Below are 27,264 nucleotides of genomic sequence, written 5' to 3' on the forward strand. Positions count from 1 at the left end.
TACATTTTAAATACTGTATATGGATAGAATTTTGTACCAAATAATCTTAAAACATGATAGATTTCTGCTTTAAATGCAATACTACTGCTACTCCTACCACGTAAAATAATATTCATAATATTAATCATATTCATTACAATTTCATACAATTCTTTCATAAATTATTTTATATTTCCCAGACACTGCAATCTTGTTATAGGTTGTCAAAATGCTGTATACACACTAACATCGTGATTAAAAATACATCAAGCCAAGCTTTATCGGTTGACTTTATTGTAAAAATGCAAGATGCATGTAAAGATGTACAGTAAACCTTGAATGTTGATCTTTTAGCCACGAAATCACAAGCCAAAGACCAGATCCATACAATCACTTCATCCCTGCTTTCAATATTTTCCACAGATTCCACAGAATTAAAAAAAATCTTTCAATTTTTTTTTAAGTTGCATTAAAAAAAGAACATGCAGTTTACAGATATTCAGGATTACATCTAGTTATGAAAATAGTGAAGTAATTACAGCCATTTTAGAAAAGCATGAGGGGGAATAATCTGTTTTTATTGAATGATTTTGAGGATGTACAAAAAAATGATTGCTTTACATCAGTACACATTATATATATTCTTTAATGTTGCTTTTATTTATTAATTTTTAAATGTTGTCCTTTGGAGTCATGGGATTGATTTTGCATGTAATATTTCACAGCTTGGCACATGTGACCATTTATATTCATAGTGGATTTGATGATTTATGACATGAAGAGGCCACACAGAGATACATGATCACTTGAATGAAAATTGGGATTTAAAAAAACATTTTTTATTAATATTTCTTTTTACAATATCATCAAGGGGAAGAGTTATAAGAAGCTCGTTTGACGCTGCAAGAGCAAAGAAGGCAGAAAGGAAGCTTTGAATTTTGTCACATGATTTCGTGTGGATTTAATTATACCCTTAATTAAATGCACACAACCTGGAAAAAACTCTGGCACAAGGGAAATTTAGCACACTTCGTCTAAAGTCAGCACTGGGCTGCGTTCCAATATTGCTTCTAATGTGCCCTTGTTGACTTCCTCGACTTCAGAGTCGGATTTAGGAGCGGAATTTACTGGAGACGTGATGGAATGTAAAAAAAAAATTTTTTTTTTTATGCAGGATGAAGGATGAGAATGCAGACTGTGAATACAAACATGAGCGTGATCGAGTAAATAACATTTAAAAAAATATAATATCTGATATTATAGGAAACCTGACATATGGCCGTACAACATACACTTTTTGAGCTCTATGTAGTTTGTACATGCATTGATTGCATTTCAAGGTCTTTTAATGCAAACTATTTTTAATTTAAAGGATTATAATCATGTTAACTTATGAGTGGATGGAGTCATTTTATAAATTCTGCAGACTGATTTTCACTGATTTAATCACAAGCCCTGAGTTAAAAATCCTGGACCTAAGTTCTATATTACAACAATCTTACATCTGGTAATACATTAATTTCTTTTTTAAAAAAAGGAAAAAAAAAAAAGGTAATGAGTGATATGCGTGGAAATTGCATTAATTCATTTATCATCCTTATATTTTATAAATATATTGATCGTTGTTAATGAATATATTAATCTACATTTATTGTATGTACACTATTATAGGTTGAAAAAAAAAAGTTTTTATCATCTATGTACTATATAACTAATTAACTATGTAATGATATTAAGAAGAGAAATTCCAGATCTTTTCAGTGAGTCAGATCATTCGACTCGGCTCAGCATAAAGAGAGTTGACTCTTTCAGCACTGAAAGTCATTTGACCAAAAAAAAAAAACGACTTAGATGTTACAAAGAAATGAAAAATCTGACCAAAGTGATTTATTTCGGAAATCTACAAAAAAAGAAGAAAAAAGGAAAATGTCTGAATCGACTCCTAATCTTCAGATATAGAGTCGAATTTTTGAGTCGATTCTTTTGCAAATGACACGTCACTGTCAGACTATTATAAACAACGCTTGTATGTAATATGTCATTTTTTTGTTTGTTTGTTTTTGGATTATTTATAGATTTAGATTTCCAAACAAACTCTTTAAAAAATTACAAAACCTACACAGATCAATTTTATTTTATTTTACTTTACGTCAATTTCTTTCGCCTCGGTGCGTATGTTCACGTATGGCCGTATATCAGATTTTTGTTGAAACGTCTAAAACTGACACCTGATGTAAATTTACTCTGTTAGCCAGCTAGCTAAATTTAGCAGGTGACACTGATTATAATTCAGTAACATTGTGCTCAAAGGTCAAATACATTCTTTTCCTAAAAATTCCGCTCCCCATTACACGCTAGGGGAAGTCGACAGGGGCGTGTTAAAACCAGTATTGGAACGCGAGTCTGGACCCAGCAGGTTTTCACGAACGTCTGAGTACAGCGTCAGGACAGAATTCTAGCCACTTGCACAATCGCTTCACACTGAGGCATGCACGGTTCTGCTCTCGAGCTCCGGCAGGAACTTTTTTTTTGTTCTTTTTTTTTTAAATGCATCGCAAGAATTACAGACATCATAATTACACACATTTTACAGTTCAGAGAGACACGGACTAACCTGAGCGTACGTACGGGCACAAGGAATTGATCTCTGTCATTTATACAGCGTGATCTTTAGCAAATGAGTCTCCGCTAATGCCTTGCTTTGTGTTGTGTTCTGTTTCGTTAACATCCCTTTGAAGTACTGTATGTTTGCATCGATTTGACTCTCAGCCGTTTTTTTTTTTTTGTTTGTTTTGTTTTTTAACCCAACCCTGATCCAAACCCCATTCTCAGTGCGCCTTTCCTACATGCGCTAGGACCTGTGCGTGTGGCGCAGGTGCGTTTGGGACGCAGCCCGTTTACTCTGTGTTGTCCCAATCCTTCTTGATATGCAGGTTCCACTCCCAGGACAGGTGGTCTGTCTTGTCGTCGTCTGTAAAGTAAGACTTGATGTGATAGCAGCCTCGGACGATCATGCCTTTGGGAGCCTCCTCCACCGGAGTGATGAACTCGTGCTCCTCCACCCGCGGCCCGTAGCTGCCCACCATGTACACGGCTTTATCCACTGTGAGGAAAGAACAGCTAATTAAAGCACGGTGTCTGTCCTAGTAAGGGCCAGAAATCTGGGCGTGTCTTTGAGTATATATATATATATATATATATATATATATATATATATGGAATTTAAAGTGTCTGAGTGGGTGTCACTTGGAATTATATACAGTGGAACCTTGGATTACAAGCATAATTCGTTCTGGAAGCGGTTCATATTTCAAAACACTTGTAAACCAAAGAGAATTTCCCCCATGAGAAATAATGGAAACTTCGAATATTCGATCCACAGCCCCCCCAAAAAATACATAAAAATAATTAATACAAAATATAAAGTAAAAAAAAACGTTTTTCCGTTTATGCGCGCAGGCGCTGGGTGTGTGTTTGTGTGTGTGTGTGAAGCAAAAGTAAGAGAAGAGAAGGAATTAGACCCCCTCTTCCTTACACAATGGTTACAGTAACCTTTCTTCCTCTCTTATTTAAGTTTTTTGGGGAATGGGGTGTGGATTAAAGTACCTATGAGTGGGTGTTTCTGTGATGAGAATATCGGTGTATTTTTGAGTCCATGTATGAAAATTAGAGCATCTTTTGGTAAATGTGGTTTAGGGTGGTAATATGGGCGTGTTCTCAAATCTATATATGGAAATTTGAGCACCTCTTTATGTGTGTACAGTACTTTGGAACAGAAAGGTTTGGGTGTGTCTTTTAGGTCCTACTGTATATGCCAATTTGAGCCTGTTTTTGCAGGCGTGCCTTGGAACAGGAAGGTGGGTCAATATTTGAGTCCATATATGGAAATGAGTGCACCTCAGAGTGGGCGTGTCCTTGCATGACAATGTGAGTGTGTCTTTTAGGTCATTTATGCAAATTAGAGCACATTTGAGTAGGTGTGCCTAGGGTTAGGGTCAGGGTGGATGTGGTCTGGGATGGAAATGTGGGTGGGTCTATAAGTCCCTATATAAAAATTAGTTCACCATGTGGTGGGCGTGTCCTGGGATGGAAATGTGGGTGGGTCATTAATCCACATATAGAAATTAGTGCACCTCAGGGTGGGCATGCCGTGGGATGGGAATGTTGGTGGGTTGTTAAGTCCATATAGAGAAATTAGTGGGTCTCAGGGTGGGCGTGGTCCAAATATCGAATTAGTGCAACGTAGAGTGGGCGTGTCCTAGGATGGAAAAGTGTTTGTGTTTTTCAGGTCATATATGCAAACTGGACACCTCAGTGTGGGTGTGTCCTGTAATGGGAATGTGGGTGAGTCTTTAAGTCCATATATGGAAATAAGTGATCCTCAAAGTGGGCGTGATTTTGAATGGAAATAAGGCATTTTTTTTGTCTATATTTGTCAATTTGTGTAAATTTTGGGATCTTTAAAAGACTTATTTTTAACAATATATGTAAATATTGCTGGATATGTAAAATGTAAAATAAATACAGAGTAAACAGTACAATAATGTTTATTATTGCGGTATGTTTACAGCACAAATATATCATTCAGAGGCTCTAATATATTTAAAGTCTAAAAGTTATAATATTTTTTTTTTTGTTGTCTCCAAGCTGAATCACGCTATCCTCTTACCTCGTATCCCTTTCCTGTAGGTCAGATGCACGTATTTCAGCCCAGACACGATCTCCTTATTGACCTGATAGAAAAAAACACATATCATAATGTACAGTTATTAATGTTTGCAGCAGACTGTTAGTTATGCTGTGATTACACAAGTGTGTTGCTGTTTATTGTGTGTCCTGTACATAAATTATTGTTGTGTTCTGAGTGTTGTTGTGTTGTACTGATTCTACTGGGTTCACTTGCTTGGTGTGTTTTCACTGTACAGTACAAGAGCATTTTAGCCCTGTAGTAGCACAAACAAGCCACCAGGGGGTTCAGTCACAGTGATTCAAAGGCTCCAGAACTGCCAAGTTTAGTGTCTACTGGTTTTCTCCACCAATGCTTAAACTGAGATAGAAAGTGGCATTGGGTTGATAGATATAATTTAACATAGATACTATATTCATGTTTAGACGGTTTGACAAAGCAGGACAAAAAGATGATAGAAAAAAAATCCTCTATGAATATAAACTCTTTCCATTTTGTAAAAGCTATTTCAAGGTGATGTTAATATAAAAATCTGGTTTTAGGTCTTTTTCATTTAATTATTTATCTAGAATAGATAATATATAATAAAATATAAAATATAATACATTGTATATATTATTTATGTTCAGGTTTCTCTTAGCCAAAAAGCAGAAAGAAATCACTAAATATGTTTATACTGAAATATTTCCTGGCTGAAGCTGGATTTATATATATATATATATATATATATAAAATTTTATTTTAAAAAGTTTTTTTAAATAATCATTCTGGTTCACCTTAAAGAAGATCTTCACTCTGTAATCCACGCCCTCCTTCATAGTGAAGTTCTGTTTCTTCAAAGCATCAAGGTCACCTAAATTAAAAAAGAAAAAAAAAAGAAAACATATTATAAGTGCTATCACTCAAACTGTGTCTGTGGTAACCTAAGCCGAAAAAAATAGGCATCAGAGATCGATAGCTTTATAATAAACGCTAGCCTTCGACGTTGCGAGTGCGGTTCAGGGTTCGGTCGGGTTCAGAGTAAAAAGCCTGCTTCCAACAGCGTGACTGCTGTTATCAATTTATCACTCGAATTTGCCTCTAAGTGCTTTATAATGGATTCTGAGAGAGCTGAGATGGACTGGAAAATAGAGGCAAAGGAATGATAAAGAGATTGCGAGAGAAACAATGGGGAAATCACGGAAGACGATCTGGTAATGTTATTTAAACTACATGGTAACATGGCACTTAAAGGGAGTGTTCGTAGTGTTCACATGACATACATGAACCCCTGATGATGGCTGACATGAACCATGATTACATAAAACCTGCTTTTGTTTATTTCGCTATCAACACTGTGAGTCAGGCACACTTGCATCTTAAGAACATGTTATGATGGATTCTAAGCTGGTGCTGATGATGTGATATAACTTCCAAAACGCCGAGCGTAACAGGAACAGAGTCAAGAAAATGCATTTTTTTTTTAACAGTGACAATCCTTTTTCTGTGTATACGTTTCTTAAGAAAAGCAGACATGTGAAATGCTGGAACTCATGAAAAACAGGAAGTGATGAAAAGCAAAAGTAAGAACAAAGCAGGAAAAGTAGGGACACTTAAAAAGCAAACACTAATGAAAAGCAGAGACTCACAGAAGGCTGGGACTTAGCATTAACAAAAGTCACATAAAGAGCAGGGACCCAAAGAAAAATCAAGGAAACGTGTAAAGGAAGAGCTCATAAAAACGGAGGACACGTGAAAAGCAGGCTCTTGGGAAAATCAGGACACATTAAAAGCAGGGACTCATGAAAAAACAGGGATGTGTGAAAGGTAGAGACTCATGGAAAGCAGGGACGCGTGAAAAGCAGTGGCTCATAAAAATCAACGACGTGTTAAAAGCAAGGACACATGGAAAGCATGGACAAGTGAAAAGAAGAGATTTGTGAAAAGCAGGGATTTAAGAAAAGTGGGTTAACATAACTGTGAAAAGTAGAGATCCAAAAAAACAAAGACAAAAAATTTAGGGAGCCTCGAAAATCGGGGACATTTGACATGCAGGAACATTTGAACTTGTAAAAAGTGGAAACAGGAACATGTGTGAAAAACAGAGACTCGTGAAAAGTAAGTACACTGAGAAACAGAGACGTGTGAAAAGCAGGGATTTGTGTGAAAATAACACATGAAAATCAGAGAGACATGTGAAATAAAAGGACACGCTTGAAAAACATGGACAGCTGGATAAAAAAAACAGAGATTCATGACCAGTAGAGAGTTAAGTGAAAAGCGAGGACTCATTGGAAAAGAAGGTGCACGTGCAAACATCCAAAGGGTTGAATTGCAGCTTTGCGTCCTCAGGAGTCCCAGCATGTGAATTACTAAAACTAGACTCCTGGAGCCCTGAGCTTCTTCACAATGGATTTTCCTGTCCTTATTCTTATAAAATATTCAGGTGTTCAGACAAGGACTCGCTCCAGGATTCAATTAAGGTTCCTGAGATAGGGACACGTTTCCAGCTGCTTTAATCCGTACATCAGCTGAGCCCCGGCCATATTGCAGCGGTGAGGGTCTCTGAAGCCTGTGGCGACGTCTACACACAGCCGAGACACACTCCAACTATCAGCTCAGCCACATCTGTCAGAACACCCGCGGTTGTTTTCCATTCCACCGACTGCCCCCTTGATCGGCTGTCACTTAGAGCAACGCTCTCGGTGTGTCTGAGTGCGCCGGATCACGGCTTACTAATGTAGTCTGTCTGCTAGAGATGGAAATCCCACGTTGGGGTGGGGGGGGATGGGGGGGGGGGGTTGAATTGAGGGGTTTAGTGCGTGACAAGCAGCCGAGTGTGTATCTGTGCTCACTTCACTATAATGCTTATGTTTCATTTGACCCCCTGGCACCGCGTTAAAAAAGCAACGCTAACAATATAATTTATATAAGTTATACCTGCTGTAAATTACAATACAGTGCACTTTTTCTGACACGTTCATGATTCACGGGGAAGAAACTATACGTTGCGTTCGCAGTATTCAATTTGACCACACATGCATGTATGGAAAGCCTTTAACAAAGACTCAAGTTTTCATTTGTATCAAAATTTTTCTTGCATCTTCCAGAATTGCACCAAAACTGTTTTTTCATAACTTAGAAATGACTTAATGCACATTAAACTGTATAAACATGGCAATCTCTTACATCACTGCTACTTTTATTTAAATAATTCTAAAAAATTTCATGCAAAAATATATAGTTAAACATGTTTGTGTGAGTAACGAGAGCAATAAACATAATTCATCAAAATATGAGTATAGGATTGTCATATTGCCCATCCCTGTGTTCCATCCTCGGGCGACTGACATGCAGATTTGAAGGCCAAAGGTTTATTTTTCTCATGCTGATATGCAGAACGGTAGAGCTCCTGTGTAACAGTGACAGTTATGCTGAAGAGGAAGTCAGATGAGCGTTAGTGTGTTTCCGGCATGAGTGTTGCACCAGGGGCAGATTCACTTCTCATTTTTACTCACAGCCAACATCTCAATCCGCTCATAATTCTCTTTGCTTGTACAGATGTGCTATTCTACTACTATTCTAATACCACTGCCTAGCAACCAGGTGACCTTTCATCTGCCGAGGATTCCCGCAAGTAGACCAAAAACTAAAACGGTAACGGACACTCCTTCACCTGCCCACCAAAACTCCCCTCCCCCCCCACCCCCTCCGACACGCCTCAGGTACAAAGCAGCTCACAAGGATGCGTGATTGATTTGTGGTGCATGACTCCGCCCAGACATGGCTCGACAGTATGTGATTGGTCTCCTGAGGGATGACATCATCCCTCCAGAGCGCTCGTTAAAATGCGCCGTCGAGCTGCTGGGTTCTGGGAGGAAACGGGCTCAGGTAAGAACATGGTGCACGTCTGGTGTGTGCGCCGGTGCAGATCAGGGTGTGTAATGGAATGAAACCATTTTGACAAAAAGAAAAATTGTATTATTGATCTGACATCAAGTGCGTTATCAAAAAAAATAAAATAAGATTTTATTCAGCTGATGCCATAAAAACATATATAATATCATGCGTTATATTTATATATATTATATATATATATACATAATATAAAAAACATGTTTTTTTATTTATTTATATTTATATAACTATATTACATTATTTATATATAATTATTTAAAACTAATATACATGTATATTATTTATATAAAAATTATATGCAACCCATGAAAATTTCAAGATCTTAAAATAATGTATTTTATTGAAATGATTTACTTTCAATGATACTTTTGTACTTATTAATAATATACATATTAACTTAATAACACATATTTATTGACCTCCTGCAACAGTTTATGTAGCAGTGTTTATCTATTAATTGTATATATATTTATATACAGTATATATATATAGTGAGAGAGAAAAAGAGAGAGAGAGAGAGAGAGAACTATTTCAGTAAGGCTGCCCTCTCTGTCTTAAAATAACAAGTGACTGTTGTTGTTGTTGTTGTTGTTGTTACATAAAAAGCTAATTCTATATGTGTTATTTCATAGTTTTGTTATAAAATGTAGAAAATAAATCACTAAACAAAAACAAAGAAATTTATATTCCTAAAATATAATTATGTAAATTACTTTTTAATACATATTTGTATTTATTTATTTAAAAAATTAGTTAAAAAACACACACACGCATACTGTTTAAGCTTTAATGGTAAGTGATGATCATGCATTCATCTCATTATTATCTAGACACATTTTTCTCACACATACACAATTTATTATTATTTATATTTTCTTTTATTTTTATTTATTTATTTTTATCATTATTTAATTATTTATTTAAATTGAAAAAAATAATTTATTTCATTTTTGTGAAGCTGCTTTGCGACAATGACCATTGTTAAAAGCGCTATATAAATAAAACTGAATTGAATTGAATTGAATTGATGTCTAATATTGACCCGGATTGTCTCCTCGCCTCCTCCTTTCTTTCCTCACCTGTTAAATCCATAGTGATGGGTCCAGGAGCTTGATCGCACATCAGCGTCAGTCTCGTCACCTGAACGTTAGGAACACTGGGATCTGTGGTGGAAAGAAAAGACCGCGTCTGATAATGAATCACTCTTCATCCACTGATCATCAATATTAAAGACTCATATTAAAGGAATGCTCCAATATTCTCTACACACAGTGTATATAGCATTTACAAGTAACACAGACAGGAATTTCCATGTTCCAACATTCTGACAAAAATAGAAAAAGACATAAATCTGGGACTCCCCACATCACTAACACACACATCACTAACACACACATCACTAACACACACATCACTAACAATAAAAGTCTACGGGCAGCTGTTGAATTCTGCCCTTTCTTTAACCAGTTTATTAAATTCTTTAATTGAATGCATTGAATGTAATTTAGAATCTGTGTAATTTCTCCCATGTAACTATTTTTTTTACAGGAAATTATAAAAAATCTAGTTTTGTGGTCGTGATGGCATATGAATTCAACTTAACCTTCAGAAAAGTATAAAGCCGAGCTACATTTGAGCAACATGTGCTACATTTTACTAGAACTGGAACGCTGTATAAAAGTCAATAAGAGTAAATTTCAGTCAGTCTGTCTCATCCTTCCACCTTTTGTTGTTTTCGGTTTAACATCTGAATATTTCATTAGGTTTATAAATCAAAATTTAACTGCCTTTAGACTTTATAAATTTAAATTTTACATACGCCACAGATACAGTAAATAGAGTCCATGAAAAAAAAAACACTAGTGTACTTCTTTAATGTCCTCAGAAATCTCTGACGCATCTCAGATTTCGCAGGAATACTGATAAAACAACCAAAGCGCACAGATCTGTAACACACAGCTCGGGAGGGAGGGAGGTCCCTAAACTACTCCATATATTCATCACAATGTTCAGGCAGCTGAGATAAGACATAAATTGGTTGTGTGTGGAGCACGGAAAGAAAAAAGGGAAGTAATTTATACATGCAGTGTTTTGAAAAGAGATGCATTTATTATTATGGAGGACACAGGATTGTCTAAGCCTTAAATCAATTTGGTTTTTGTTGTTGTTGTTGAATTACACAAGGCTGGCAGGAACTGTGGAGTTTTAATACCAGCCCTTTACTCAAACTAATTAACACACACCAGAACAGTTTCTTCAATAAATCAAACACGAATCAATTTCCATTATTGTTGTACTTTATTTTACCATCATTCCACTTTTAGCAAAAGTCCAAACATCTTTAAATCTGGACGGATTCATTTCCCTTTCCTAGTTTCCCGGATTATTGCTTTAATTTGGCACTTTGTGATGCTTACTTTCCAGCTGTCAGATTATTTCTATGCGGTACGGTTTAGCAAATATACCCTCCAGGAGGTTTAAACCTCTCATAATGAATGTCTCGGCTCACACTAATGCTGCATTATTGATGTGAGTGATATTAAGAACCAGCCACTGACGTGCTCATACGAAAAAGCGCATGGCATCGGCTACCCACAATGATTTATTGCTTTGTCGCAGTCCATATATTACTCCTAGGAAAATCGAGTGACAAATTAATAGACAGCTAAAAAAGAGCTGTTGTGTATTTGAAGAGTTGTTGCTTGGATGAGAGCAAACCATGAGTGTTTGAGCTTGTTGGTGGTGTTTATTGGACGTTATAAGTTTTTCATATTAGCTAAAACACCCTGAAACAGAAAAGACTAAACTTAAACACAAGATTGAAAGCATTATTATTCAATATTTAGACTTTTTCCAAGTCAACTTTTACATTAAGTATCTTGAACATCTTTCCTGATGCATTGTCATTGTTTTTTTTTTTTTTGACGTTTATATCTATTTGGATTGACTTCCCCTGGCTGGCTTGCTAAATACAGACCAAAAGTGGCTAATACCACTGCCTAGCAATATTTCTTTCTATAAAACTGCATAAAACTGAGATGAACTATAAGAGAAAACAATTACCCACGAAAAAAAAAAATCAACTATTCCTGCGTATTTCTGTCAAACTCTTTAGACTCTCACAACAGTCTTTTAAGCTGAATCAAGCTTCCTGTTCACATGCTTGTTTTTCTGCCACGGATATGTTTGAGACAAAATTATGTCCTAAGCTAGCCAAGGACAAGACTAAAACCAAGTAAACTGGTTGTCTCTGGTGCAAGTAAAAAGAAATCAGTGAAATCTCATGGAATCTTCCAGATGATATTGAATGTGACCTCCTGGCTGGCTCACCAAAAGTGCACATGTGCTTAAATCTTGCCCCATCAGGTTTATTCTAACTTGTCTATAAAGATTTCTAGATGAACCTAGACACCATTCATTTCTTCAATGGTTTCATGTCAGTTTTCATTAACTATTGTATGACTGCTCCAATTAACGCAAAAATCTCTGGAGTGCTGCTTTCAAAGAATTACATTAAGATTCCAGCAATATTTTTTGGTCTTTGTCCAATATCACAAAGAGGGCATCCTTGGGGCACAATCAAAACGCTTAATCATTTTGCGAGAAAAAGGACCGATTAAAAATTCTAGATTTTTGATTTGATCCTTTGCTGGATTGGTCATTATTATAAGCTTTTTCAAAATTAACATGCAAAAACCATCGAACATAGAGAAGCATCACTCAGATTCCACATAGGTTATTCAACTAAATAAGGCTTATTTTTAACCTGGCCAAGAATAAACGAGTGAATCATTTATGACTCAGTAACAGTGCTACATAAATGCCTTTGATGCACAAGCTGCAGTTAAGAAAACACACTGTGCACCAATTGATAGCCTGGAAAAATTATGGGGGATTTGATCAAGTGAGATGGATGCATCATGCCAACAAGAATATACAGTTAACACATTTATACTATGGTTACAGGCTATGAATAAAAGCAGACACTATGTTTTTACTTGCAGGAATTGAAATGGAGGACTGCCATCTGCCCACACTCATTATTGCTTAGAATAAAAAATAAAAATTCATTTTAGCAAGTGAAAATTCATTCTTTCTCTCTCTCTCTCTCTCTTTCTCTCTCTCTTTCTCTCTCCCTCTCTGTATGTCTAAGGAGACATTTCTCTGCAGAGCGGTACTCCTGCTGTTTGTCTTAAACAGAACATCCACCATCTGATGTGCAGTCAGTACAGACAATGCTGGCTGCCTTCCTCTGTAAGAAACATCACGGCTATTCCATAAATGTAGGCGGTGAACGAGTGATCAGAGAGAGAATGCTAGAGACTGAAAGACAGAAGTGTCAGGGAAGGATTAAGTGAGGCCTGAGATAGAAACAGAAACAGAATGCTTGTTGTATAATAAATATAAGATAGAGAGATGAGGGGATGGATGCATGATTTTAGGATGTAATAGATGAATGGATAAAATGTTAATGTCCAGACAAATGGAAGATAATTGGATGAAATGAATGTGAGGATCAATGAAAATATAACAGCAGAGATTGCAGAATAGATAGATAGATAGATAGATAGATAGATAGATAGATAGATAGATAGATAGATATGGATAAATAGATGCATGCATGACTGACGAATGGGTGAGTGGATGGATGAATAGATCAGGAGTAAAACATAGATGGATGCATGCATGGATGGACAATGGGATGGATGAATGAATGGATGAAATTATTATTATACAGATAAATGGAAGTAAATTTGCTTGAATGAAGAGAGCAATAAATGAGTGCCTGTATGTAGAGATCCACGAATGGATATATGGGTGCATGAATGGATGGGCAGATGGATGGATGGATGAATGGCTGCCGGAATAAATCGGTGGATAGGAATTGCTGTATTAATAGACAAAGGAATGGAGACAAATTGGATAAAAAGAATAGGGAGATCTACCCATCCATTCATTCATTAAGTAATTTAGCTATCTTACTATTATTCAACTGTCCATCCATCTATTCATCCATTTATGCATCTATGTGACTATATATTGAACTATCCCTCCATCCAGTTGGATGAATGATTGGGCAGTTGGGTGGATAGTTGAATAGGTAATAGAAAGGATAAAAGAATTGATGGATAGTTGGGTAAATGGATGGATGGACAGATGGATGTATAGTTGAATAGATATTTGAATAGATGAATGGATAATTGAATATGAGTAAAATATATAACTTAGCTACATAACCTAATAAAGGTATGGGTAGATATTACGATAGTTTCTGTAGATGCATAGAAAATCGCATTGAAAGAGTGGGTGGTAGATGACTAGATGAAAGTCCCACCCACCTAACACCACAGGTCCTGATCCCAGCAGAGTCTGCTTGTACTTGTTCAGGCTTTCATCATCCTTATCGAGCTCCTGGATCTCCTGCAGGCTCTTCTGAGCTGGAGGCTGGTAGTTTAGATCACGTTCATCCTCCTCCTCAGTGACAGGAACTGCTGTGCTCTCTTTATCCGCCATGAGGCCTGCAAGAGCAACAACATGTTATTTAACAAACAAAACAAAACAAAAAAAAAAACCTAAGCGTAATGCTTGACCTGGTCTGGTTCTCCAAACGAAATTAATTTCACTAAACTCACCACTTTCACAGATTCATTGCTGTTAATATCAAAAGCCATTAGTCCTAATTCTTTCAGTGGGACACATTATCCGTCTTTAATAATAACAGATGTTGATTACCATCCAGTCCATTTGGGGGATGATCCGTAAGCAAAAGTGGCCAATGTTGATCTCAGCATCACAGGGACGTAATCATCTCTGGCTTTAATTAATATGCGGTGTGAGAAACAGCTAACTATTACTGCGAACAATCCCCAGCTGCTGCATGTAACGGCTAACAGTTCTGGTAATAATGTTCCGCGATGACAGTTAACATTGCTCTCTAGAGGAAGAGAAGAATGAAGATGCAGCAAACTGCTTCCGGAGTAATGGGGCAGAACAGCGTTCATTTGTCATGTCAATTAACACAAATCTGAGTGCGCAGTTCTGGTGTCCTCAATAGGTAGCATCATTTTGTTTTAAAGAGTCAGAAGAGGCTAACATTGTCAATTAATGGGCAATTTTTCATGAAATTCGGAATATCTTTAATATTTTGATTTACAAATTGTGAAATAAGGAAAAAGGGGAAAGAATAGAGTAAATATCACAATAAGCCACTATCAATAAGCCAGTACAGTAGCAGCTTACAAATATTCATTGGAATAAAGGCTACACTTTATAAAGATGCTCTATTGGCCTAATAATGCAATAATGACCTAAAACCTGCTTTAAACCACCATGACATAGTGGAGGTGATGCTATACTACAACATATTTATGCACATTTTCTGCCTATAGCATCCATGACTAGCCCATGACACAGGGTTGTGTGTTCTTTCCATAGCTCTTAATTAACATAAGTTTTATTTCACAATTTATAACATTCTTATGAACCTCTTTTTCAATGCTACGACATTGTTATGAGAGTTGACTGTTAATAAGTTCTTCTCTGACTCTAAAGTACCGTATGCTGTTTATGTATATTGAGGTGCCAAATTTGTAACATTTCCTAACTGACCCTTATGTAATGAGCAATGTTGCATAATAACCTTTACAGTGTATGACTCAAGACGTTATAACGTAACTCAACTCTATATAACTATATTTTCATTATCTATATAAATAAATAAAATAGAAGATTTGTCTGTACATTGGTCAGAACTCGCTCTTTTAATTATATCTTTACGTTTCATACATTAGAAGACCTGAAACCAGAAAAAAAAAATCTGTCTTAGATTCAGAGACACGGATGTATGTCTGTATGTCTGTCCAGCCGATTATGTCACCGCATCGCGCAAAACTGGCTCAACAGAATTTAATGAAACTCTGCCCTTCGGTATTTGCCAGGAAGTTAAATCTGCACTATAAATTAAATAAAAATGTTGAGCAGAAGGAACATTATGACAGTTTTGTGCCAGATTACCTCACAGCAGCCATCACTTTTTGGACAAATTTAGCGCTTTTGCCTTCAAAGTGGGCGTGGCTACTGTATACGCAGTTGAACTTATATATAATAGGACCTTATGTAGTTTTAAAAAGTTTATGTAAGTGCTATTACAGTGGTGGCTCAGAGGGTTAAGACACTGAGTTACTGAATAGAAGATCTGTGTTTCGATCCCCAGCTCCACCAGGTTGCCACTGTTGGGCCCTTGAGCGAGGCCCTTAACCCTATCTGCTCCAGGGGCGCTGTATCATGGCTGACCCTGCGCTCTGACCCCAGTTACGCTGGGACATGCGAAGAAAGAATTTTACGGTGCTGTAATGTATATGTAACAAATAAAGGCTTTACTTAACTTAAGCTCATGATCAGTGCACTTAGGTAAAGTCTTACTTTAAAACGGAAGAAAAAACAAGAACAGGGAAGAAGAGGACAGAACGCCCTCAGCAGTTCTTGAGTTGACCTTTTTGTCTCGATGAAGAAAACAGAAACCTAACCATAATAAAAAAGGAAATCGGTGCCTGAATCACCACGGTAACAGGAGAAACCACGCCCACTGCTGAACTTCATTTTAAGTAAATACAAATAAATACTTAATTATACACTGTAGGTGAATGTGTGTCATATTACTTGTTTAGGTATTGTTTTAAGACAAATACTTTAATTAAACATTATGCTTTTAAGCACTTTGCACAAAAAATATGCATGTAATAGTGTTTTTAAAAATTATATATAAAATATGTCTAGAATTACTTTTAAAAGGTTAAATATATGTTAAAATATAATAAGAACAATAAAATTTGTCACTTCTCTCTCTTTTTTTTTTTCTTAAGTGAAAATAATTCCGAAAATATCTATACTTTTAATGCTTTCTCCTTCCTCTGTGTCCTCAGACGAGAAGGTCTGTCTACATTAAGGCCGAGTGAGCGGGAGGAGAAGAATTTGAGCTCGGTAATGCAAAGCCAAATTAGTTCAGTAGTAATGGAAGGCCAAGGCTATAAAATATGATCTGCCTGAATCGATACAGGCAGACACGAATCTCATTCTCGACCTCAACTTCCTTCCTCTGGGTTTGATAGCGCTTACAACCTCCTGCACACACACACACACACACACACTGCTGCAGAGTGAAATAAGCTAGAAAATTTCATACCATGTTGCAAAGTATCTTAACTGAAACCAGAGAAGTTAATATACTTTAAGCGAAAGAGGAATTACGCATGGGTCGTGCGTGGGTTAAATCGCACAAGAACGTGGAGGTGCCTTGGGTTTTCATTTTTTTAAAAGTAATAAATAAATAAATAATGAAAACATATTAATACCGAAAAACAATCACCCAGGTGGTTTTATTACTGTAACTGAATTACTTCTAGCACATTGAAGAACACAAGGGGTTTTATTCCTCTTACACCAGGCTAATGTGTACTTTTTATTAACTAATCTTTTTGTCTTTTTATGTTTCACTGAATGTTGTAAAACATCCAAAAAAGGAAACTTGCTTCTCTTATCATTTACGTTACAACAGCTAAAGGTTACAGGTTTACATCCGTTACAGGGTTTAACACTGGAGACTCCTTGCTTAAAAGGCAAACATCTCTTTACATATCAATATTATACTTTTTAAAAAATTGTTTATGTATAAAGTCTGATTTAGAGGTTGCTATAAATGATCTGTTTCTTGATGCATTAAACTAAACCTGACATTTGGAGTTGCTCTACAATCAGAGATCCTCCCCTGTAGAAAACACGTTCTGACCAATCAGAATCCAGAATCCAACAGCGATGAGACCTATTTACAATCTGATGTTTAAAGGTCTGGAAATTAAAGCACAGTGCTCAGAACTGAAACATATAACATTTCCTATAGATAACTTTCAGCCACTAAGCTCGACCTTGAGAATGGGGACAAAATTAACCTCAAGGGCTTAACATTTGCTCAGGCAAGGGTTTACGATAAAAACTAAACTGTATGTAATTAGACAATTTTCCTAACTATCCATGTGAATAAAAAGAAAAAAGTAAAACACCCAAATAAAAACAAGGAAACAGTTCCTCCTGCAAACGAACCTCCCTGTAGATGTGAACGCTTCGAGATGAGCCGCTTCATGTCTTTTTAAGTAAACCTTTTGGGATAATTGGACAGTTTGGAGCAAAGCCAAAACAATTTTTCCCCCTCATCGAGCTCCTAACAAGGCACGCTGTCACAAATTACAACACACACAACAGGCCGTGCAAGCTCACAGACAGAAAATTGTCACTTCTGTACAGTGAAAAGTTGGTAGCAACAGTAACGCTTGATCACGGCGTCGTCCGCTAGTTAGCATAAGAGCTGTTTAAAGGCTTCCAGAGCAACGTGACTGATGCTACCAAAGCCTGGCACACATACACCACAGCGAACATTAACAACGCATCATCTTTATTAATGAGGAAGTAAAGCAACATAAATTATGCAGGGTCTGCCAAGTTGAATAACAATGCTAATATATTTGAGGATCTGCGTCGCATTTTAACTCGGCTCTCTCTGAACTTGCGAACTGAGAAGAGGATCTTCAAAGAGCAGTCTTTTGATCAGATCAAATAAAATTCTGACGCATTTTGAGATTATTATGATATACCATTGTTTTTAATCAAACCTTTACATGAAATATTTTAAGAATGCTTTAAGGCTACGAAACCAGAACGATAAGTAAGAATAATTTTTTAATATGAATTAAATTATACAATGTTCAGACATGGCGAAGTGAAATCATTTGCAATTCATTTAATATTCAGCCAAAGCACAGTATTGGTGTTGATTTTTTTTTATTTTTTATGTTTCTAAAGTTTATGCAACATGTTTAGCAACAATTACGAATTGCTAACTTCAGCCGTTTTGGAGAAATGATTTTATACGTGGCCCAAAAATGGGCATTGTTTTTAAACAATAATCATTTCAAAAGCAAATGATTTATATTTCTTTATGAGTATTGATACTAAAATTGGTTTAAGCTTCTTAAATCATATGACTGGTAAAATTCTTTTATTAAATTAAAGCATTCCATGCTAAAATCTGTAGTGTCCGTAACCATGCGAAATTCATGTTGCAATATCTTAACAATTTTGTCCTTTAGAGTGAAAAAAAAAGTCAGATTTATGTCTTTTCATGTGAAATCTAATATGGGCAAATTATATCAGATGGGCAGATTTGAATAAATTTGGTCAAAAATAAAAAAATACTGAGACTACATAAAAGGGCATGAAATTCTATTTAGCAAATGTGTTTTGCATATTTACAGAAAACAAAGCATGGATCTGGAGATAAGATGCATTAAGTATTATAAGAAATAAGGGTTTTATGATCCTATCTGAAAATTTACTTTTTTAATATCTGAGGCTTTTTAGCACGGATTCCATGTTTTAGCCGATTACAACTTGTGTATCAAAGTTTGCATCTGCATGTTTTTTAAAATGAAAAAACAAAACTGAACAAGTTATATGTAAATGATGATAAATGTGTGTAAACCATTTTACTTTATTTTCGGAACATTTCCATAGTAACATGTAGCGTACATGTAGGGTCAAACTCATCACAATCAGAAGAATGATCACACCCATAAATATAATTTAACATGACGATCCACCACGTGCAGTCTGTCCACTAACTGTGAACACAACATAAACATGAACTAGCCGTTTAGGTCACCGTTAATTAAGGAGTCATTTTTTTGTTGCTGAAGCCTGAAAGTTTTTGCAATTAGCACACATTTGCGATCCAAAGTTCTGATTTGTGGAATACAAAGTCTTCTACAGAGTAAAAGTCTAAAAGTGTGTGCACTTCCTGTAAAGGAAATAATAATGCTTGAACACTGGATGAAGCCATACGCCCATGAAACCCTGATATCTGATATCGCACAGTATTACTGCATATCCCGTCCAGGACAGGATTGTCTTCAGCTCCGGCGATCCATCAGATCAGCTAAACACTTTGACAATCCTGCATTATTGATGAATGAAGCATTCTCGACTGCTTTGCTACAGTAGCATTTCACCGAACGTCAGTCAGAGAGGGAAGAAACCCCGCTTGGAGGAAACCCGGATCACTTCTTTGCCAGTCTGTATTTGTGGAACGACTTTAGCTTGACAGGTTTTGATGGAGAATGGATTCCGTAACACTAAGCAGAAATATCAGAGCAACTCCAGGATCGAAGGTGAGGAGTGTTTATCAAATTAAATGGCGCTGTCAGACCGTACGTTTATACCGCTTTCCCCTTAGGGTGCGAGAACTCCCCGTCTTTTCAAGCTCCCTTTCCTTCCGACACACAATTTAATTGATTTAGTCTCCTGAACGCGTGTCAGGCTTTAGCGGCTCGGTCATCCATCAACGCTTATGTGACCGAGCACAGGGTAGGTGTTTCGGTGGGAATCGCCCTTCTGCCACCTGCAGCGCTGCTCTTCCACATACACACTCATGCTTCTGGTCTAACAGAAAGCCAAACACACAGCACTTACACGCTAATGCATGCATGCAGTGATTTTTTTTTTTTTTGCGCATCATTACCTCCCACACAGACACAGCAGGCACAAAAAATGAGGCCAGGAGCAGAGACAGACAGACAGACAGACAGACAGACAGACAGAAGAGGGAGAGATATCTAACGATATAAGTCTGAATCCGAGCTTTAGAGCATGCAGGAGAAGCTCTGCAGAGCACGATTACATCTGATCTAACATGTGATTACAGACGAGCAAGAGGCATGACGATGATGTCACCGGCTGCTGCCAGATCAATAAACTCAATTGATCAAGACACTTTTGCTTGCCTTAACCACTTTTTGAAAGGAAAAGGGAAGGGTCTCGATACACAGAGGAAGGCATCACTTTGATCAAATCGTGCCACTACTTTTTCCTTTTTTCTTCCTCCATCCAGGTCATCTGAGAAAACAGGTGTGACCGCAGGTCATAAGGTGTGCTCCTAATGTTTAATTGGGCATTCTCACATTTACTCAAAAAGAAAATTAAAAGAATACACAATTGAACAGAAATGAACAGATGCTCACCTCTGTAACACACCGTTAACCAGAGCAGCTCGAGAAACTGTCCACCAAACTCGCAGACGTCCAAGCCCAACATCTCGCCGATGGTCGTCTCGCAAAAACGAGAGCAAGGAAAGTGGAGAAAAGTGATCGAGAAAGATGCAAGGGAAAAAATAAATTAAAAAAATCAAGCGAGCATCCCTGGGTAGTGGCACTCAACCTGAGCGTGAGAGATTCCTTGCTTTGGGTGTGGAGGAGAAAGAGAGAGAGAGAGAGAGAGAGAAAAGAAAGAGGAAAAGACGAGCAAGACAGAATAGAAAGATGCACGGATACACTAATGATCTGCTCAGCTGGTTAGAAAGGAGGAAAGCAGACAGCAAACGCGCGAACGCTATTCCCGTCTGCAGACTCTATCAATTCACCGGCAAACCCTCCGCCACATCACTCATTAGACTGCGATGATCTCATCCTTTTTCTCTCCCTCCCTCCCTTTCTCTCCCTTTCTCTCTCTCTCTCTCTCTCTCACACACACACAACACACTCCTCCTCTCCCTGACATTCTTTAGCCCCAGGTCTGCTCCACCCTGCCTGCACATCTCTATTCTCCACAGCCTCTGCTTGCCATCTGCATTCTCTCATATTTGTATGGTACTGTACGTCCTCTCATCCGTCCATGTCTCTGTTCATTCTGTCTTTAACCATTTTTTTGTTTCTTTGCATCTTTCCATTTCCAGTGTCCTCCCTCCATCACATTCTCTCCCTACCTATATATATATATTTATCTCTGCATCTCTCTCTCCCTCCCTGAGGCACTTTGTGAATATGAATTGACTTCTTCTTCTTCTGCTTCTACTTCCTTTTCTTCTTCTTCTTCTTCTTCTTCTTAAGCCCCACCCTGTGTCATCTGTCACTCAGGGATTATCAACCTGTCTGAACCGCCTACTGGGGGAAACCATGGAAATGCCCCACCTTTTGATGTTCTAGGTGCTTTGTAACCATTTCTCGATCCCTCCGTTGCAGGAATCTATATTTAATGATCCCCAAGAGGAACTAGACGCTCAAGGATGATAGATGAAGCCTTTTTTCTAAACCCATTTTAATACGACAAAGCGACAGGGGACGTGTAATTTGGTCTGAACATCTGTAAAAAGGAGCTGTGGTTTCAGCAAGCGGCAAATGCAAACAAACGGCTCGATCGGTTCCCGTGGCGCACGTGGAGTGACGTTTCCTCAGTTCCTCACTGTAACTACTCTGGTTCCCAACGTCCACCTTATCACAAATTTGGACATCGGTTTGATGGAGATATATAAAAGTGATGTTTTGTTCCGAAATGCATGGTACCAAAATACTGCATTACTGCGGTTCATTATTTTATACCAAAAAATTATGCGAAATGTGTAAAATCCACACATCCTTCAGTACACACATTGTTTTATGTTCTTACTGTTGTACAGAATCTGTTACTGTTTTCTTTTCAGCTCAGCCATGTTTCTTTCTCAAATATTATAATGAGCCCTGGTCACATGACTGATTAAGCACGCCTGGGAAAAATTGCACATTTAAAAAAACAAAAAATCTTTTTTATTTTTTTTTATTTTACAGGTATATTTTGGGTGGATTTGTCATATTGTACAAATAGTTTTAATTAAATACACGTTTATTCTTCATTTAAACATTCAGACTGTTAAAACTCGATTCAATCGATTCAGTCTCAATTTTTTTTGTTGTGCTGATTCACGTATCGTCACACTGACTCCAAAATCGTTTTGTTTTTTTAACGATTTTTACGTTTATACAGTATTAGAGATGAACCGGTCGATTGGGGAATGATCAGTATTGTCTGGTTTTCAGACGGAACGACTGATCAGCCTCAGATATAAATCATTCTTTACCCAGAGCAGAAGCTCCCAAGTGGCGCAACAGAAACGCATTTTTTAAATTATTTTTTAAAAATCACGTGCATTAAAAGTGTTCGATCTCCCTTCTCCAAACACGTTACTTAACCTGTGCGCTCGCTGTCAAATTGAGTTTTGAGCCTCTGGAGGCGTTTGAGGTGGTAAAACGTCACTGTTTCTTTATAATCCTACAGGTGGCGCTCTCTGAACTATTTACACATTTTTATCCAGCGTGGTAGAAGTGAATTATTTGCTAAGTTTGTTTAGTCATGATAACTATAGTGGATGACAGAGATACACGCTGCTCAGTAACAACGTAGCTGTGCTTGTTTTGTTTTTTAAAGTAAGAAAACTAATATTATAAGGAACAGGCTATATTTAATTACTCATTAAAGTTTAAAGGTTTAAAAATGTTACAAAATCAAGAATAAAATATAATATCTAATTAACATATTTATAATAATTCTGACACTTATTGAGTCAAATAGGCACCGAGGTATCATGATAACATCGTATCGGGAGGTGACGGCTGATTCCCGTCACTAACAGCTAGCTTGTTTTGCTAACCTGATCTGAGAGCGACGCTAGCACAAAGCAGAGCAACGCGTGAATCAAACACACAGATTGCACACTGATAAGCGTATAGTTTGATTTGTTTTAACTCTGAAGCTTTATAAGATATTAATAATAAGAGCTAAACCATGCTGGATAGGCCACACCCACAATACTTGTTACTTGCGATGCATGATAATTCATGATTGTGCTAAGGTAAGAAGTTATACTGACGCTCTAAAGGAATATACGAACTGATGAGGATTCAGCGTTTATACGCACTGTTTCCTAAACCACATGGGATCTAACGGACCGGATGCTAATCTTTTATTAGATTTCCATGTTAGCGATATTTTATTAACCGCTACAAAGTTTCAACAAATACAGAATGAGACACATGTGAAGGCTCTAAGGTTAAAATTTTATTTTATTTTTTTATTTAAAAAAGCTGAAAATGCAGCTTAATGAAAGTCATGTGTTTTGAATTCTGAATGATGACGTCATGCTAACGCCTCATGCAGCAACTCAAATTAAATAACTAGTGCAATTATAAATATAATATCCATAAATATGATAGAATATAAAAACATGCATACCCAATAAGTGCAATGTGATGAAAAAAAAATAAAATAAAATAAAATAGTCCAAAAAATGATACAAATGTATAATTTTTTTTATTTTGAACTGAAGAGAGCATCAGGTTTTTTTTCCTTTTTTTTTTTTCTCGTTATTTGGACGTTTCACTTTTTAAGCCAATTTCATTCACATACCATTAGACATTAGACGTGTATGTGCCTGTGGAGGTAAAAAAAAAGATCATCACACACCTTGAAAAATGTAACCCTGGTTAAGGATGTGTGCTCGCGTGTGTGTGTGTGTGCGTGTGTGTGTGAGCTCGATGTTGGCACCACATCCTCCTGCATTAATGCAGTGAAACATCAGACGGTTCCTGCTGTAAATTTAAACTCCACACTCTTAAGCTACAGCGGATCTGCGCAGCTTTAACTTCAGCTCCAGACAGGTGGACTCGCACCACACGGGTTTGCTGATTGTTAGTATTAAGGTTTTCTCTTATCAATACAATGATGATGCATGCGTATTCGAGAAGTGCTGGGGAAGCGAGGGTTGTGTAGCCGCAGCGTTTCCGTTTTTTCAAGAGGTCCTGTGCAAGAGCTCCTGTTTGATACTCGGCAACTTCCTGTTAAGAAACAGTCACGCTTTGTGAGTAAATTCTGTACAAAGGAAGTTTCAGAGTGTTCAGAGAGGAACTTGAGTCGAAGCACTTCTCTGCAAGGCCGGAGGTCAGAATGAGCAGCAGGCTGAGGGCTTTTTTATGTAGAGAACCATAACCAAGTTATTAACATAACACTAAAACACAATGAAAACGGAAAGTTCTCCTCCCAGCCCTTTAAACCATTTTAGTGTAACAAAGCCGCAAAAACAGCTCACAGACACACAGACACACACGCAAAGGTCATGCATGCAAAAATGCATAAACCACTCCCTTTAAGAAAACTGTACTTCATTTAGATCTCACAATTCGAATCTATCTATAATCTATCGGCAGTATACTGAGAAGTGATTCAGGCAACCACAAACATCTCATGTCTGCTCGAAGAAACAACGCGGATGGTGTTGCATTGCATTAATGCTGCTGCTGATTCGCCATAAACGCACATTGAGAAATGGATAGAAGAGGCACTTCAGATTCGCATCGACGACTGGCACAAAGGTCACCGAGCTCAGACGCCATAAAAGCGCCTGCGAGTCGGCTGGATTTTAGTTTCACGATTAATAAAAAAATTAAACTTATTATAATCAGTGGAGACTTATTTTATAAGCAAGTTATCCATGTCATTTGATTTAAAACTGCGTGTAAAGCTGAATACTCTGACTGCAACTGGAAAGTGTCGTTGGATCATAAATATGTGCAAAGGCTTGCAACAGTGGTCTACATTTAAACTACATTTACGTTTAAATCATTTTAGTTAGATTTTATGCATCCTACAAAACTGTATTGATTAATGCATGCATAATATTTATGTTACGTTTTAATATTAAACTTTAAGTTATAAAAAAGTTAATCCATTAAACTGTAGATTATCGACACTGGGCAGCGCTGGAGTTTACAAGCATAAGAAGAGGAAGTGTTTAAAGGAAACTGCTCTAGTGTTGTGAATCAGAATCAGATCCACAAGCTTACTTTCTATAAAATGATTATAATGTTTTTAATGTGTTTAATCTTTAGTAAGATGAGTTTATTTAAGATTTTTTTGGAAGGAGTCTCCAGTGTCAGAGGTAAAGCTGTGACTGAAGCTGTACGGTTTCTGACATTTCTATAACATTTCATGTCGTTACCAAATGTGGGTAAAAAGAAACTATAACAAGTTGATATCGATGTAAGAGGAAGCACTGATTTTTTTTCCTATAACGCGCATCAAAACATAAGTAATTTTCAAATAGCTAACTTTTTAGTACTTTATGCTTAAGTATAAATGATGCTGGGTTTTTAGTCTGCTTTAAGTCAAAGCAGGATCTCAGTCTAGCAGTTTCAGTAGTTTGAAGCGGATGTGGTTTGATCTGGCAATCAGCAAAGACACAGTTTCATCCTGGTGATTAAGAAAGACTTAAATACTTTAAACACTTAAATAATACACAGACATATACGGATGTGTTTAGTAATATTACCATTCAGGAGTAGAAACCATAATCAACCTTAATTCATAATGAAGTGCAAAACGATTAAAAGTTAAAACTGTCTAATATAAAATCAGTCATATTAAACCTGATTATTCTACATTAAAAAATATATATTACATGAAACTTTAAAATGAAAGTTTAATGTAAAAAACAAAAAAATCAGGAATGAAGAAAGCATACATCAGTGAACAAACCCCTAAGACTTATTCTCTAAACTAAAACTTTACTCTCATACATGACTTTGAATGACCTCAAAAAACTTTCCCTTTTCAGCCCTGAATAAATTTGCACCTCCATTTAACATTCAAACTGTATAACCAGTATTTTGTATACATAAGTTTTTAAAACATTTTTGCATAAAATTAGACCAAAACCTCTCTTACCTTCGTCCTGTTAAGACTTGTAGATCTGAAATAGCTGGAATAGCAGAGAGACGGGTCTGTGCACAGCAGGAAGTATAACAGGGCGGAACAATGCTGCTGCTGCTGCAGCTCAACTTCTGCTCCTGGTGCAAAACCTGAAAGTCAGATCTGTATTTAATACACGACACGTTCACAGTCAGCTCTGATCTTAATCAAGTCACACATGCAAGTGCATTTCTGTCTTTTTGGCAACCTCGTGTGCTGACTGTTTTTGTGTTTTAATTTCTTTAGTTATGTTTTTTCTTTGTTTTGTTTTTTTACTTTTATAAAAATGCCATTTTTCCCCCTAATTTCATGTGATCTTTTTTTTTGCTGATTACTTATGTTTTTTTTTTTTCGCTTTCAGACTTTGCAGTAATAATTTTGTTTGATGAAATTTAGATTTTTTTCAATTTTTTTTCTAATTTCATGTTTTTCTAATCTCATGTGTTTTGTGTTTTTATTCATTTACTGTCATTTTATTTTATTAGCATTTTCTGTCTTTTTGCCAATCTCATATACTGACTGTTTTGTAATTTCATTTGTTTAATTATTATTATTATTATTATTATTATTATTATTATTACACATATTTTTTTCAATAGTCTGTCTTTTTGATTTTTTTTTTATTAATTTTTTAAAGATTTTCCACATCCACGATAAAAAAAATTGCCATGTGATTGCTCTTTTGGTTATATATTTTGGTTTGTTTGTTTGTTTATTAATTTTCATGTTCTTTTCAAGAAATTTAGATTTTTCTAATCTAGTTTTGTGGTTTAAATATTTTTTTTATTGTAATTATATATATATATATATATATATATATATATATATATATATATATATATTTTTTTTTTTTTTTTTTTTTTTTTTTTTTTTTGTTGTTTTTTGGCTTTTTGCAAATTAAATGTTTTTGTTCTGGATCTTTTTCTTCCATTATACACATCCCACTCTGACCTTCTCAAATCGAATCACTTTGAAATATTGTATTAGTACGAACTACGATCTGAGGAGGACAGAGTGGAACATCGTATTAATGGCTGATTGATGTTTCACTGGTCACTGTTAAGTTCAAATATTAACAATTTTCCTCCAGTATTTTTTCTGCCCCT

The 27,264-nt window shown here is 36.5% G+C and overlaps 1 protein-coding gene across 2 annotated transcripts; it reads right to left on the bottom strand.

Annotated features, from left to right (window-relative positions):
* Nucleotides 1–251: 251 nt before the first annotated feature.
* Nucleotides 252–26,290, bottom strand: arhgdig (Rho GDP dissociation inhibitor (GDI) gamma). 2 transcript variants are annotated; one of them, XM_053514513.1, is made up of 6 exons: nt 26,135–26,290; nt 13,903–14,082; nt 9,643–9,726; nt 5,443–5,519; nt 4,649–4,712; nt 252–3,082 (listed from the first exon to the last, which is right to left on the bottom strand). In XM_053514513.1, exons 2-6 carry the CDS (start codon nt 14,075–14,077, stop codon nt 2,877–2,879), a joined length of 606 nt encoding a protein of 201 aa, XP_053370488.1. In that variant the 5' UTR covers nt 14,078–14,082; nt 26,135–26,290; the 3' UTR covers nt 252–2,876. The 2 variants fall into 2 exon arrangements, with proteins under 2 accessions (XP_053370488.1, XP_053370487.1); XM_053514512.1 differs by lacking the exon at nt 26,135–26,290 and adding an exon at nt 20,629–20,789.
* Between the last annotated feature and the right edge of the window lie 974 nt (nt 26,291–27,264).

The sequence above is a fragment of the Clarias gariepinus genome, chromosome 16 (genome assembly GCF_024256425.1).
Source record: "Clarias gariepinus isolate MV-2021 ecotype Netherlands chromosome 16, CGAR_prim_01v2, whole genome shotgun sequence".
Classification (NCBI taxonomy): domain Eukaryota; kingdom Metazoa; phylum Chordata; class Actinopteri; order Siluriformes; family Clariidae; genus Clarias; species Clarias gariepinus.